Raw genomic sequence first — 15,224 nt, 5'->3', positions numbered from 1 at the left:
GCCCTTCTCTACCAGTAGATTACATGACTTTCCGACAAACAAGATTTTATAATTAAGCATTAAATTTTATGTCAATCCAAATCCTTTACAGCTACAGAATTCGATTATGAATTAATGTTTCCAAACAGGTTTGCTGTTCTTTTTGTCTCAACAGTAAGATGATGAGATTATTTCCCTTTCTTTTCTGATATGGTGCCATGTAATCAATATGTATGGGTTGGGTACAGAGCCGCAGTGAAGACCTATCTTACCTGCGAGACCAGGCATGCCTGAAGCTACAATCAGTCGAAATAACAGACACAGTCAGAAATATGTCAATATACCCAGAATCGGCACTCTTAATTCCTCATAATTATCTCCCCTTTTTTAATTTTAGTATATTTTATAAAGCAAGACAGCCTAAAAGTATGTATAAGTCAACAAGTTATACACTTTCTTGAAATGATTTTATCCAAATAGCTAATAATAAGGGGAGGTAATTATAGCTGCTGAAAAGGTTCCAAGTGGTGGTATCCCTTGCTTCTCTTGGTTATAAAAAGACAGAAGAAGAGTAGTGAACCTTGTTGGTAAATTAAGAACCAACTGGTCAATGGAAACAGTCATGAGATGTAAGTGTTTTAACGTGATAATATATTTTTTCTTTCACTTAATTCTCATGACTATTTGAGAAAAGTCAGCTACACAAGAGACAAACGCTAGAAGACAAAACCTGCAAGAGGAAATGAGACACAAGAATATTAAGAATATATGCTATATAATTCAAGTAATAATATAGAATCTACATGCAAAAGAGGAAGTTAGGGAAAGGAAAAAGTTTAGAAGCTTATGAAATGGCGCCTTGAACCTTCTTAGATAATTTCTCAGAGAAGAATGCCGCATCTCATCATTATTCAACATTTTTGCTTTTTTCCTTAAATTGACCAAAGTCATCTTACAAAGACATTCATTACTGCTGTAAATCAGCTGATATCAAGAGCCTTTGAATGTTGATCAGCGGTAAATGAGTTCTCATACTTCCAACTAAATATGTCTCTATGGAACGGCTGCCATTCACGTAAGTCAAGAGACAGACACTGATTTACATAGATTCAGAGCTCCATGTCAGAAGGACATCCTAAGATATGGCTGCCTTATTTTCACTGACAGAGGCATTCTTAAATCACCAAATGATACTGTTGTAACTTAAGGTTTTCAAAAATATTTCTTTGTATTCAAAAAATCTTTCAATGACAAAAATGACCAATATCCTTGATATGGTAAGACTCCTTCATTATTAATATTCTATCAAGAGAGTGAACTATACATTGCAGCTCAGACATATCTCCTTTTTTCTTTGAAAGTGTCTTTCCAGCATGGAGCAGGTCAGCCATGAGAATCCAGCCTGAGAAGTTAAGCCAGAGACTAAGACAGCTGCCAAACTTGTAAAGAACTTGGCCACAGAGTCAATTACACACAAACAGGGAGGGTATATAACTGCTTATTTGCGAATAAAATGAGGATTCATTTTCCTTACTTAATTTGAATTGATTTTTGCTCAATAAATACAAGAAGGTACGGGAAACATTCATCATTCACATTGTTTGTGTGTAAGAAACAAGAGTTTGGAGTCAAGTAAAGCAGTCGAGTCAAGAGACAGTAGCCCACAAGGTAGGCACCAGATCAAGCTAAAAGTGATGACATATACATGACAAACTTCCTGGCTTCTCTCTGAATGTTAATTGAACAAAATTAATTTGTCTTCGAGTATAACAGTTATTTTCTATTAGTATTTTCTAACTTTGTTTTATTAAACTGTCCATTTCTCTTTCGAAAAGCCCAATTCAAGACAGTGCAGCCCTATAACTTGTAACTGTTGTCAATGTGAGAAGCCCAGAAGCTTGTATGTAAAGTATTGAAAAGGTAAAAAGAGTTGAAGGAACAAAGTCTCTTGACACGCCACAAAACAGGTGAGAATTAGTCTGTGTGACGCTTTAGAGACATCGATGAGTACCGAAATGTGTCTGTGCCCCGAGTCCCGCCGCTCCGAATTGGGTTAGTTGTGTGGCAGGGCTAAGCCCCGGCATCGTTGCCACCATAATACCAGCAGTACCTTTAGTGCACGACAAGACAAAACATTTCAGCTCATACTTATTGGCTTGATTCATATATGATAGTAAATCTAAGAACTAACTACCATGCTTTAAACAGATACAACTTAATGGTTATTAAACATAATAATTTATTTGCTGATGGCCATGACAAACCCTACATCCTGTTTATAATTAATTCTATTTACTAAAATATGAGAGTTAAGTTGCAAAGTTGTCTAGATCAATATGAAACAAAAGTCAAGGCCATCAGCAAATACTGTAATAAATACAGGAGTTACAAGAGAGCTGCACTCAGCCACAGATGACAGGGAGGAAGTGAAGAACAGGCAGATACCAGCGCAATATAGTCCAATATTACAAATACAGACTGCCGCAATAGGTAAAGTCATTAATACATTAGCAGTGTCTTTACAACTGCTTCAACATAAATACGAATTAATACATAAGCAGTGTATAGCAACTGCTTCAACATAAATACTCATAAATACTCATTAACACAGCTTATAAGATTTCAACAATATAAATACCTTAAAAGTACACTCATTACCATTGCAGTAATGTCTAAGATCTGCATTAACATGAATACAAGTTAACATTGTAGCAGTGTAGAACACCCCCCATTAACATGAATACAAGTTAACATTGTAGCAGTGTAGACCCCCCCCCATTAATATGAATACAAGTGAACATTGTAGCAGTGTAGAACACCCTCATTAACATGAATACAAGTTAACATTGTAGCAGTGTAGAACACCCCCATTTACATGAATACAAGTGAACATTGTAGCAGTGTAGAACCCCCCCAAATTAACATGAATACAAGTGAACATTGTAGCAGTGTAGAAACCCCCCCCCCAAATTAACATGAATACAAGTTAACATTGTAGCAGTGTAGAACACCCCCCATTTACAAGTTCCCAAGTTGGTTCAGTTTTTCCATAGTTATATTAAGTAAAGGTCAATTCCAGAGCGAGATTGCAAGGTTATGCAGAATATGGAAAATGTGATACCTTTCTCAGCTGATTATTGTGAATTAACGACCCTTCCTTGGTGCATTATGTCATTTAAACGGGAATCTGTGATTGTGTACAAACAGGAATACAGTGGAATTGAACTAATTGGATTTTGTTTTTGGTTTTTAAAAAAAATATTACTTTTTTTCTTCTGAAAAATATGGAATTTCAGAGGCTTTTTTGGGGGGTAAAACAGGGTCTATCGATTTGGGACGTAGCCAGATGCCAGGTATGACAAAGAAGGCTAAAAAGACCCTGGCTATTTTATATAGGGAATAGTACTAGTTTACTACTACTATTATTACTACTACTTCATTTCGAATATTCTATCAATTTTTGTTCCAATATTTGAATATCAATTTTGCCATCTGTTTGCATCCCTAGTAATTATGGTATTTAATAGACTAAATGTTTTAGACTTTACAATGTTTAATAAACTACAAAAAAGTCTCTTATTTCTTCAAGACACATAGTCATAAAGAAGCAAACTGAATTGCAAATAAAAACCTCGTCAAATAGTTTCAAAGACAGAGAAATGCCTCACACCTGATGCCTCAGAGTGGCGTCATGTTCCAGGCAATAAGGGAGCCAGTCTCATTAAATATTTCACGCGAGAATAAAAAAAATCATATTAGTTTGAACTCCAAGGGCAGACAGGCCTAGATATCACAAAACCTTTTATATTACCTTAGTAACATATAGGAATTTTGATAAATGTTTTATGAATCAAGCACATAACTGTCACCAGCTATTTCCGCCAGCGATTTCCAAGCCCAATTGTTCCAGCATGCCATTTCCACAATCTAACAAAAAAATCGCTGTTCAGCAAAAGTAGTGCACAAAAATGACATGCTGCTTTCCCCCAACTGTCATATAACCATGTATCAATCAGAAACAAACAACCAAACATCCTAAATACATGCTCCACTGTCCTGGGATCGGAATGGTTTTTATAGCCTTTCATTAACATGTTTCTTCTTTATACAACCTTATAATTAATTATACAGCAGAAATAAAATGTCATTTTTTTTGTCAGAGTTTTCCCAAACTGCATATACCGCTGCTATACATTACATTAGGCAGGCTCATTAATGGGGAAACATAAAGGTTACTTTTTTATTCCTCATATTCAATAACATTCATATCACATGAAAGCGGAAACAAAACAAATACTCGATAACAAAGAACATTTAATTGACTTCCTTTTAGCATCAGGAACCAAATTTGAAGCTTCGAGTTTTTGCATGCCATCAGCGTTATCACAATACTTCAACTTGTTCTCTTTAAAACACAGATATTATACACAAAATAAGGAAGTCATACATGATCTGATTCAGAACCCCATTTATTACAGGAAGTAATGAGCCGTTTGTGTTCCGCTAACAAATGCCAACACATGACAGAATCAGAGGAATGAAATCACTATACAAGCTGTAAAAAAATCAAAAAAGCTTGGATCAAATAAAGTTGCTAAGCATTTTGCGCATTGCAGCTTTTTCTCAGAAGTTTATCTTTATCTTTATCTATTGCATCACACAGCAGCCCTATGGAAAACAAAAGTACCAACAAGTCATGACTTACTAATAAAATACTTTACTTTGGAAATAAAAAGCTTACAATATCACCATAAACCCCTACAATCACAACACATGAAAACCCTGCCACAGCAGAAATGAGGCCCTTCTGTCCTTTGATAAACCTCTAGTATCAATCCAGACACACCGGTGTGTAATCAATGGGGCTTTTCTAAACAATCTCTCAACAACATCAAGAGATCTCTTCTTTCTAGGCAATCTTTAATGAACATATTTCTCTCTGACATATATAAAAGGCTACTGCCTGTGGTTGTTATGGCACTGACATGTGTTAAGAACAGTTGTTCATGTAACAATATTAAGCCAACAACAATAAACCCAAAACAAAGACTATCTGAAGAAATAATAAATCTTTGAAAACTGAATGTATTCATGTTCACAGGAAAACTATTGGTTTTATTTCAGTTTTATCACTTGTATATTAATACACAAATTTTCCAGACAGAAAGAGAATTAACCCTCAGCTGTTTTTGTTCAACGACCACTTAATTAAAATATAATTTATTGCCAGACACCAGGTGTTAAAATGTCTTAAATTCTAGAAGGCTATTGTTCTAATCAATATTGATGGAAACAACCAACAAACAGAACAAAATCAAACTAAACAAGACCATGTAACTGATGGCATCTCAACTGAGACGGAACTGGCTGAAATCATTGAAAGGAACCTATATTTTCCAAAATCTAAAGAGCATTGAAAAAGTTATATTGTCAATTAAAAGGAGTAAAAATAACCTGGCCTTGATTTTCGAAACTTCTTAAGGTTGTTGACCCGACTTTAGTAGCTTATTTTGTTTAGCAAAATTTCTTACTTTTACCTGATTTTGATATATAAAACTCGAATATAAGATAACTTCAATAATATCAAAATACTTTCAAAAAAGTAAATAGTTCACAAAATATAGAAAAACAAAAAGTATGAGCTTAGCTTAATCATGTTTTAACAGACTTATGGAGTTTCGAGAAATCAGCCACTGGTGTAAAAATGAACAAAACGTACCACTAGAACCAATTTTGTAAAAATATCTCAAATAACCGATGAAATTCCTCCTCCCCCAAAAATAAATGAAAGAATATAACATTGTCAATGGGAAAAATAACACATCTCAATCCGTAACAAAACATTTTTTGATTGTGAACTGTGTTTACCAGATCCTAGGATAGAGGCTGGGGCATCCCCGGCTATTCCAACATCGGAACCTCGGCGAACTGACAAACAGGTAAAAACACTCTCAGTTTATAACTGTTTATACAAATTATTCTGTGGACTTTTGCAACTGTTTTCTTTTCCCTGTATTCCTTTGGTAGATGCAAGCAGGAATTACAACAAAAACTGTCAGTCTCAATGTAACGGAAAAAGTTCAAAATTTCATAAGATTGCAACAAAATGATTCACAGCGTGCGAATGTCATAATATTGTCTCCTCTGAGATGTTTTCTTTCTTATCTTGTCAAAATATTGACAGTTAATCAAACAGGTTCTTGGGATGAAAAGCTGTTACTGACAAAAAATTATGTGCCTACATCAGGTTTTGTGACAAATCACTCGAAGAAGTTCCACCATTTAGAGAAGGGTAATTTTTCATTTGCCAATCTTTTGGGGATTATTTGAGACAATTACAAACCCACTATTTCCAGTGTTTATTGGCTGGTATTGATTAACAATCTCTCGCTATGGCCAACAGTTTCTGCTACACCTCTCTTGAGAATGGTCAATGTAAAACTTGAAACCAAATGCTCAAGATTGTCCTCAGACAGTTTCGAAAAATTTCTGCAGAATCTCTGACAAGAAAGTGTATTTTTTCTCACACAAAAATCAGGGACACAGAGTTCATGAAAGAATTATCAGGAAGCCCTGTTAAGTTATTAAACATTAAAAAATTTGAAACATATCAACATATGCATTTGTCCATCCTGGGGCATAATCATTTTGCGTGCAATAACCACTTAATTGAAACCAGGCACATTCGTTTCGTACCCAAGGTAACGTCTGCTATTGAATATCACACATAACATTTGTTCTTTTCAAATCTGGCCAATGGATAAAGTTGTTTGGCTAGGGGCTTCCCTGTGTTTGACATATTCAGTTGGTATGCTAGACAAACAATATTTCACAGCAGCCACAGGCCGTGTTATGGTGTCAAATTGCTTATTCCAGACAAACGTTTAAGCGCTTCCATGCATAATAAATATGGCAGCGTCCTTATGCGACCCTGTAAATCAACATGTTATGGACAAATGTTGTGCCTGAATTATAGTTTCCCCGAGACGAACCAAGCTCGATATCACTCAATATCACTTTCATCATATTTATGAAATCAAACTAAACTTGAAAAAATGTGAATATCAAATTCAAACAGATAAAATACCTGATACCTGCATATGTATAAGCTAACATAGAATCCACATTATTAGTGGGGATACAGGCTAACCTAATAATAATCCTAAAACCATCTTTGTAAGATGAAGTCATGACAACCTTAAAGTGAAACTACTCTCAAATGAAATTTGAAAGCAATTAGAAACATGAGATGTTATAAATAATTCAAATCACCGAGATTACAACTATACAAGCCAAGTTTTCTTTTTGGTTTTCAATATTGCTTTTGTTCATGTAATGGATAACTTGCTGTCGTCAAAAGACTTTCATATTGGGTGTACACAAAACCTTTATGAACTGAAAGACTGTCAGATTTACAATACTTCAAATGAAATTACTTTGACAATAAGGAAACAAAAACACTGGTAAAGCCTTCTCATAATAAAGTAAGCCAAATTGCACAAAAAATGCCATCTAAAAATGAATTTTTATAACAACACTTTCATTTAAATGTATTGATAAAATCACAGAAAAAGTAGGAATTCTTCAACACAGAAGACATCAAATAAATATGTTAAACATCACCCCATCATACTCAATTAGGTTATTTATAAAAAAATAACTTGATATTTGCAAAAACAAGAATATTCCGTAGGTATTTTTACAAAACCATCTTTATGACTGCTGCGGGTAATCTATCTACAAACTCTAGAGCATAGTTATTATTAATAAAGCAAGTAGAGTGCCAGGGACTTGTCTGCACCCATACACCTTCACTAACTGTAAAAAAGTGTTCCAGACAGCCACATCCTGCACCAGCACTTTCATACAGGTGCACAAGGATATAACCAAACCACAACATTCTCACAAAGAACATGTTGTTTACTTTTCAAAGAAATGGCTTGATGAGCTGTTCTTTACTTTTTCAAATTGTTCAGAGTTTGACAAAACACAGGCATGCTTCTGTTCATATAAAAAGCTTGATCCCTATTTGTCTTCTGCAAGAATTGGTTGTCTGGAAGCTTCTGATACAATCACATCAAAACGAACTGCATCTACATTTACACACTAATACAATTATTAGATATCAAACACCAGCTTTCAGCACTAAAGATAACTAATGCTCTAAACATGAGCGACTAGACAGTTATACCAAGTTAAATTATAAACACTTTCACTGCTATAGGCTACTATGACAAAGTCGTATAACCTACCTCCACCACCAAATGCCATGGCCTGGTCAAGCCCCGGGTCGCCTGTAGGGAGGCTGGGGTTAGTGAAGTCACGACTTTTGTCATTGTTGTAGCGGACGTTGAGCTGGTTGAGTTTACTGTAGTCGATGCGGAGCGTACAGCAACCATTGTAGATGTTCTGGCCATCCAGGGACTGAAATAGGTGGTGATATAAGCTACTCTACACAGTCTTAATAACAACGCTTTTACAATTAAACTTAGGTTTTTCAAAAAATCTGTCAAAGCAGAAATAGCAATGTTAACATTGTAACTAATATTTAAAAGTGATTGTTTTTAGGTACAAGGTACTGGTTAGTTTCTTTAACATCTCCTCCAGTTCTTTTTGTGAGATAATATGTGAATTAAGCGCACTTGAGTTTGAATTACAGTTATGTCTCAAGTAGAGGAGAAAAAGCATATAAATACAAAACACAGTCTAAGTGTTACCAGTGTTTTCACTAGTGGTTTAACCAAGTCAAGTTGTATCCTGTGTAACGGTGCTTAACACTAAGCATGTAAAAGAACCAAGAAGTCTCTTCGCAAAGAGCTAGAGTATCGTACCAGGATCTCTTGTATCTCACTCTTGTTTTCTAATGTCTGGATTTGAATGCGAATTGCAGCTACTTCTGTCACTTATGGCATTTAAACACAATTTAATTCATGATGGCGTCACTGCGGGGTCAAGCCATAATGCAGCCAATAGGTGAGGGCAGACCTTGATAAACTTAAATAAAAAAAGTGTTACCAGTTTAGCTGCATTGGCTGAGACAGAGTCCCCGAACTGAACAAGTGCTTGGAATGTGTCTGAAAATACATAGAAATGTTATCAATGTTAAGAAGTCTGTGATCTAAATCATAAGGTTTTCTATTTGATTTATTTGTTGAATATTCAGTGATTAAATTTATTAAATTCATACAAAAGCTTTGTGCACCCATGATTAACATGTTTAATATGTTCTTACATTTAACAACTGATAAAGTTGTCAAAACATCTACAAATCTACTGAATTCGATCCCCTTAAATGTTAGAATCATCTTAGCAACATCTGACAGGTTTCACTTGGCACCAAGAGGTTTTCCTCTCATGTCAAGTTAGTTCTCAAACCCATGTTTTTTTTGCAGAACTCAATACATGTCGTGATAACCTTATAAAGTCCCGAGATTAAAATTCAGTAATATTGTCAAGGCTTGTCCTGGAAGCCGCAATTCCAATCAATACCCTGTCAGAAGTTACATGCAATCAATTGTTTTATCTAAACTCTCTTTGAGCAGTACATGTAAATGCATATCTTTTCAGCTTTTTGAATAATGAATTCTTTATTACAGAATCCAGGCTCCAGTTTCTCTGCAACTGAAATCATCCTTGCGATGCTGATGAATCAATGTCTCCCGTTAATACCTTATATAACAATTTTGACAGATTTTCTTTTTAAAGGAACATTTTCTGGTAGATTGCATTACTTTGCATGCAAACAATGACAATGTCGATAATATCCATATGAATTTTAATGACTTTGGTCTACCGAGATAATGTAATGTGATAGTTAAGAGCATTTCGAAGCATGAAAACCTTGCATGTCTTGAAAACAATGGAAAATTCTAATTAACAGTTAGGGAAAAAAGAAATAAATCAGTCTCTCCTGCTAATTCTGTGAAACACAATTTTAAAACAAGGTTTTTCTCTAAATTTATAGAGCTTACATTTATGGGAAGACTTAACTTACTTGAAACATTTTGAAGAGAGATCTTAGCTCTTATATACAAACAGATATCATTCACAGAACCTAATCCTGAAACCCTTGAGACATTTATACATAAATTACACATCTAAATGAAACTTAGAGTGGCAATTTTCATGCAAACCTACCAATAGTTTCCTGTTATAGAGCACATCTACCCTAGGGACAATACCAGTATCGCAAACAATTAGGACATACCGTCTATAATCAAAGAAGTAAATAGGTGCTGTCTCCTCTAGGATCGAATATATTACCTCAGATATTCAAATTTTTTGTGCCATATATATGTTTTTCTTGACGCAAGGCAAATGTTGATGTATCCAACTTACTGTTTTTTGTAAAGATGATCATTTTCAAAACTTTGCCGAATTTGCTGAAGATCTGAAATGATAAAAAAACATGATCAACGTAATTGTGCCCTATTTTCTATCTACAGGAAGTAAATACCCTCCTACCATGGCAAACCACTTACACCAGATAAATAATTCATTTTTGAAAATGGGGTTGATCAACTTGGACACTGAAGCCTTCAAAGCAAACAATGTTCGGCAATATAATCGTGCCCTAACACTTATCGTCATGGCATTCGACAACCATTTCAAAAGAGAAATAACAGCGGAAAAAAATTAAGACCGCAAGACATGCATGCATGTCATACATCTCTCAAAGACTTGCAGTATCTCAAAGGAACAAAGAATTTATTTGAAATACATTGATTAAACTTCCATGTCCCTTGGCCCCTGTGCAAATACATTGATTAAACTTCATCCATGTCCCTTGGCCCCTGTGCAAATTAACCTGCTGAGAAAATCCCATTTCCCTCTCTGGTTCAACAATAACGATTACATTATTTTTCCATATTTCCCAAGCCTGACTTTAATGTCTTAAAGATAATCTGAGATTGCAAAAACAACATGGTGATGCTTCAGTATCAGATTATCTGTAAATATAATAGCTTTATCTTACTTAACTGTCCTGGAAGTATACCCTATAAAAAATCCATTAACTGAACAATGCTAAGAATTACATAGCATCAGAGAGACTTGCACAATTTAATTCCAGTATTTTCTACATTATATTGACTATATCAAGGTTTAAATGTTCCTCAGTGTATAAAGACAATGACAGCATTTGGCCAAGAAAAATACATGTAGTAGTAAAAGTACTTCTAGTATGGTTGTCAATGGCCATTTTGTTGCCATGGCTTCTACATGGTGCCATGTTATCAAGTCTCTTTAATTAAATGAATCTTGTCATCATAAAACATTCATCACCTTGAATGATTAAATCCTATCTGACAGTTGTGTCAGAAATTTAAAGAAATGCAGCAAATTTCATTTAAACGCAATGTTTTTATAGTTATGTAGTAGTAAATACGAGAACAAAATTAAATCCCCCCTCAGTCTATTCAGTAAAAAATCTTATAAAGTAGACCCATAAATGGGAGAATTGGTTAATTCTAAGAAATATTCCGTAGAAGACAGTCAATTATTTCTGACAGTGGCAATTCTGATTTTGTCGTGCCAAATATAATTGTCTCCTGAAAGGAATTATCTGATAATAACCAAAACAGTCTAAATAGACAGCTTGAGCAGTCAGAAAATAGGCTGTTTACTCCAGTGTATCTATCATTGTTATGTCAGCAGGAATTAGATGCTGGACCACAATAAATCCTCAGAAAAATTGCTGGGAAATTTTCACTGATACTTCAGGAAAAGATTGATTTTACTTTTTGAAGGTGCATTGCAGACAAAACAGTTGCGAAGTTATCTCCTTCAGCCAATTTATTTTTGCCTTTTCAAAGATATTTCTGTGACATAAGCCATGAATAAAGGCCCTTCAATTTCTGTGACATTGAAAAATAGCTTGATTGGCATCTGTGTACACAATGCATACATGCCATATCCCCCGGCGGGGGGAAAAATCCCCCGGAATTTCGATCCAACCCCCGGTCTCCCGGCGGGAGATAAAAATCCCCCGGAATAATAAAAAAAAAAAAAATTTTTTTTTTTTTTTTTTTTTGGGGTTTTAGAAATTTTACATCAGGCAATAATGACAAAGTGAAACCACAGTATGTGAGTGGAACTGAATGTAAAGAAACAACTCCACAATGCCAAAAGGAAACTTTTACAACAAGTGATCAATTAATTTGTAGTAATTATCAAAGGCAAAGAAATATTACAATTTTGGAAGGAAGAAATTAATAATATTTATTCTATTCTCTTTTTGTTTGAAAGTCATCAAAGCTGATAGAATTAAGCACAATCTTTTAAAAGACTTTGGATGAAGGTAAATTTAATTTAATTGTCTCGAAAACATATTTTTCCAATGACATATTTTGTTCTGCAAGTGCATTACAGTATGACATGACAGTGTATCATAAGAATATGATAAAAACATAATGACATAAAATAATTCTGTATAATGAAAAAGTTAAGAGGTTTTCAAAGCAAACTATATGTGAATACATTTTTTGGTACTTGCGTCTAAAAATACGTTAAAATTTCGCCAAATTAGACCTGCTAAAAAAATCCCCCTGAATACAACCAAAATCCCCCTGAATTTTCAGCCTTTTGAACAAATCCCCCTAAATGGTCTCCAGAAAATATGGCATGTATGACAATGGGTAGACATTTATTTGCTAGCCATCTCAGATTATACCAAAGAAATATAGTAAGGATGTTACTATCTTTTACCATAATAGTTTTCTAAGCAAAATAGCTGTACAACGTAAGATCAACACTCCATAGTAATCTAAACAGCTGAATTTCAACTGGCCTAGATACATTCCCTGTCATAAAACATTTTCTTATCACTCAGAATTAAATGCAAACTATATTCTTCTATTCAGGGACGCTTGTCCATGTTGTCTACTTTTTGTGTGTACCTGGCTAAGGACCTCGATGGTGACAGGGTAGACTAGATTCTCCACGATGACACGCAGCACGGTCTTCTTCACTGCCTCACCGTCCCCGTTCCCCATCACAGCCTGCTGAGCAGCCTGCAATGCTGCCTGTGATGCCTGGTTCTGAAATACGAGTCGTCAATATTGTACTGATTACCCTAAAATTACTCTAGAATATTGTTCCCATCAAAACAAAAAAGCTGTTTAGTGCTTTAGGTATGTGTCAATTCTTTTGGGGAGAAAAAAGAAGATAAATATTTGGAGAGATGACAAGGTCAACGGAATGAGTAGTAACATCAGCCCTACTTGTTCGTCTTTTACCACGAGTAGTTCACCTGACACAAATGTGACTCAATGGTTGTTCCAGAGCTCTGTTTAAATATTACCAAACACCACTGCTTGTTTAGAGCGACTTAAAAGTATTTTAACTTCAATTTTAACAAACAGCAGAGATACAAGTACAAGTAAACAATTCCCTCTCAACCCTTGCAAAAATGTATTTGCAATCGAACTCAAGTTCTCTCTTTCCCACTTATTTCAATGTAATGTTTATTTAGGTTTTATTGCCAAATTCTCAAGATTACAGAATAAAACATTTTTCTAGCAGCTTTTCTAGGCATTTTTGTGCCATTATTTTCTCCATAACATGGTTTTATTCCACTCCACAAGGCATACTGGGCTGTGAATGGAGTACATAATTCCTTTCAACATTAGTTTTACAACCATTATTTAGTGTGATGCCCATTTATGTTCTGCTGCATGCATATGGCGTTTACAGTTGTCTTTGTTTTAGAATATTTGGAAACCTCCATATTAATGGGATCTAGCTTTCTCATAGTCAAGTGTTTTAAACTATTTAATGGATTTAAACTTTCAAATATGAGATGTTCATTGGCCTTAAATATGGAAACTTTACGCCAAAATCAAGGGGGAAGTCCCCTGTCATGTTATTTCTTATTGTGATGTTCTTGTGTGTTTTTTAACTTTTCTGCCTTTTGATGTACAAAAGTTTCAAATAGAACAGCAAGTTTCACAGCAATATTAAAGTTCCAAATCTCACATATCAGCCTTACAAATGCTATTATACAACTTCATTAACAATACTGTATAAAAACTATGTTGCATGATAACCAACCATTTTAAAACACAATATTCAAGTCCTAAACATGATCTTAAAGCTTGCATGTAGGTCCCTTTCCAAAACTTGAGCATTTCATGTGTTATTTTCGTATATCAATGAAATGCAACTAGCATCTCTATGATAAGGGACAATGTATTTGTAATTCAACTCTACATTGGCCAATAATTCATGCATGTTCATGCAAAGAATGAGCACAGACTGTTTCAGGTCATTTAGTCACTGAAGGGTTTCAGAGTGGGTTCGAATCCAGTGCGAGGGGTGAAGCCCGCTTACCCACAACCTCATAGGTGAGAGGGACAACACCAATTATGAAAAATCCCCTAACCCACAATCTCTTGAGTGAGGGGGGAACACCAATTCCTTGACACTCCCTAGTCCATGACTTCCTGGGTACGGAGGGTGACACCAATACAAGGACAGCCCGTAATCAACTACAACATCAACTCTTAGTGTTTACCTGGAAGGAGTGAGTCTGGTCTGTCTTGAGCTCCTTGTGTTGGGAGAACTGGACATACACCTGCTTCCCGCGGATCTGGCATGGCATTTTTGTGTAGTAGTTGACAAATGTTGTCGCCAGACCCTCGTCCTCAAACTCCAGGAATGCCTGCAATCAAAATGAATGGGGATTACAGTAGGATTTTTTTTTCAAACAAGAACACTAATAATCCTTATTTGTTTTCGTAGATGGTTCAAGGACATGGCTTTGGTTCAAGGACATGGCTTAAGACAAACTCCTCAACAATGTTATTCTATAACACACACACACTCGCAAGCATGTATAATATACAAACAAAGGTAAAATGAAGAACTTGTCTTGTAAAATAATTTGTTTAGAAGAAGAGTCTCATGAAGCTTTCTATGCTTGAAGCAGGCAAAATTAGTTACAACTTCATCTGTTCCAAATAGGCTATAACCATTGAAACCCAACTGGCTACAGCAAGGCCTGATTCTATCACAAAAAACAAACACATAAATGAGAATCTTATCTGGAAATCAAGTAAACTCAGGGACCTCAGGATAAATTTAATGCAAGGAAAAAACTCAATAACCAAATGATTACTGCTTCAGGCAACAGATTTAACAATGATTCCTCTGTTGCTGGAATACAAAGATCCAGCAGAAACCATTTGTTTTTCACATTTTGTTTTTCAAGAGGGAGTATTGCATAGAAACTTTTTTAATATATATTG

The 15,224-nt window shown here is 35.0% G+C and overlaps 1 protein-coding gene across 12 annotated transcripts in view; it reads right to left on the bottom strand.

Annotated features, from left to right (window-relative positions):
• Window positions 1-15,224, bottom strand: part of LOC128214021 (polypyrimidine tract-binding protein 1-like) — an 85,713-nt gene that overhangs the window by 12,061 nt on the left and 58,428 nt on the right. For 7 of the 12 annotated variants that reach the window (XM_052920233.1, XM_052920227.1, XM_052920225.1 and 4 more), the window contains 7 exons: window positions 14,492-14,638; window positions 12,876-13,016; window positions 10,318-10,369; window positions 8,995-9,053; window positions 8,232-8,403; window positions 1,991-2,089; window positions 252-275 (listed from right to left, as the gene is read on the bottom strand). In XM_052920233.1, the coding sequence (XP_052776193.1) occupies window positions 252-275; window positions 1,991-2,089; window positions 8,232-8,403; window positions 8,995-9,053; window positions 10,318-10,369; window positions 12,876-13,016; window positions 14,492-14,638 (694 nt within the window). The remainder of the gene's footprint in view (window positions 1-251; window positions 276-1,990; window positions 2,090-8,231; window positions 8,404-8,994; window positions 9,054-10,317; window positions 10,370-12,875; window positions 13,017-14,491; window positions 14,639-15,224) is intronic. The other 5 variants (XM_052920230.1, XM_052920232.1, XM_052920226.1 and 2 more) reach the window with 3 other exon arrangements.

The sequence above is a fragment of the Mya arenaria genome, chromosome 13 (genome assembly GCF_026914265.1).
Source record: "Mya arenaria isolate MELC-2E11 chromosome 13, ASM2691426v1".
NCBI lineage: Eukaryota > Metazoa > Mollusca > Bivalvia > Myida > Myidae > Mya > Mya arenaria.
The sequence above is the reverse complement of the archived record's forward strand: the minus strand, read 5'-3'. Positions and strand labels throughout refer to the sequence as shown.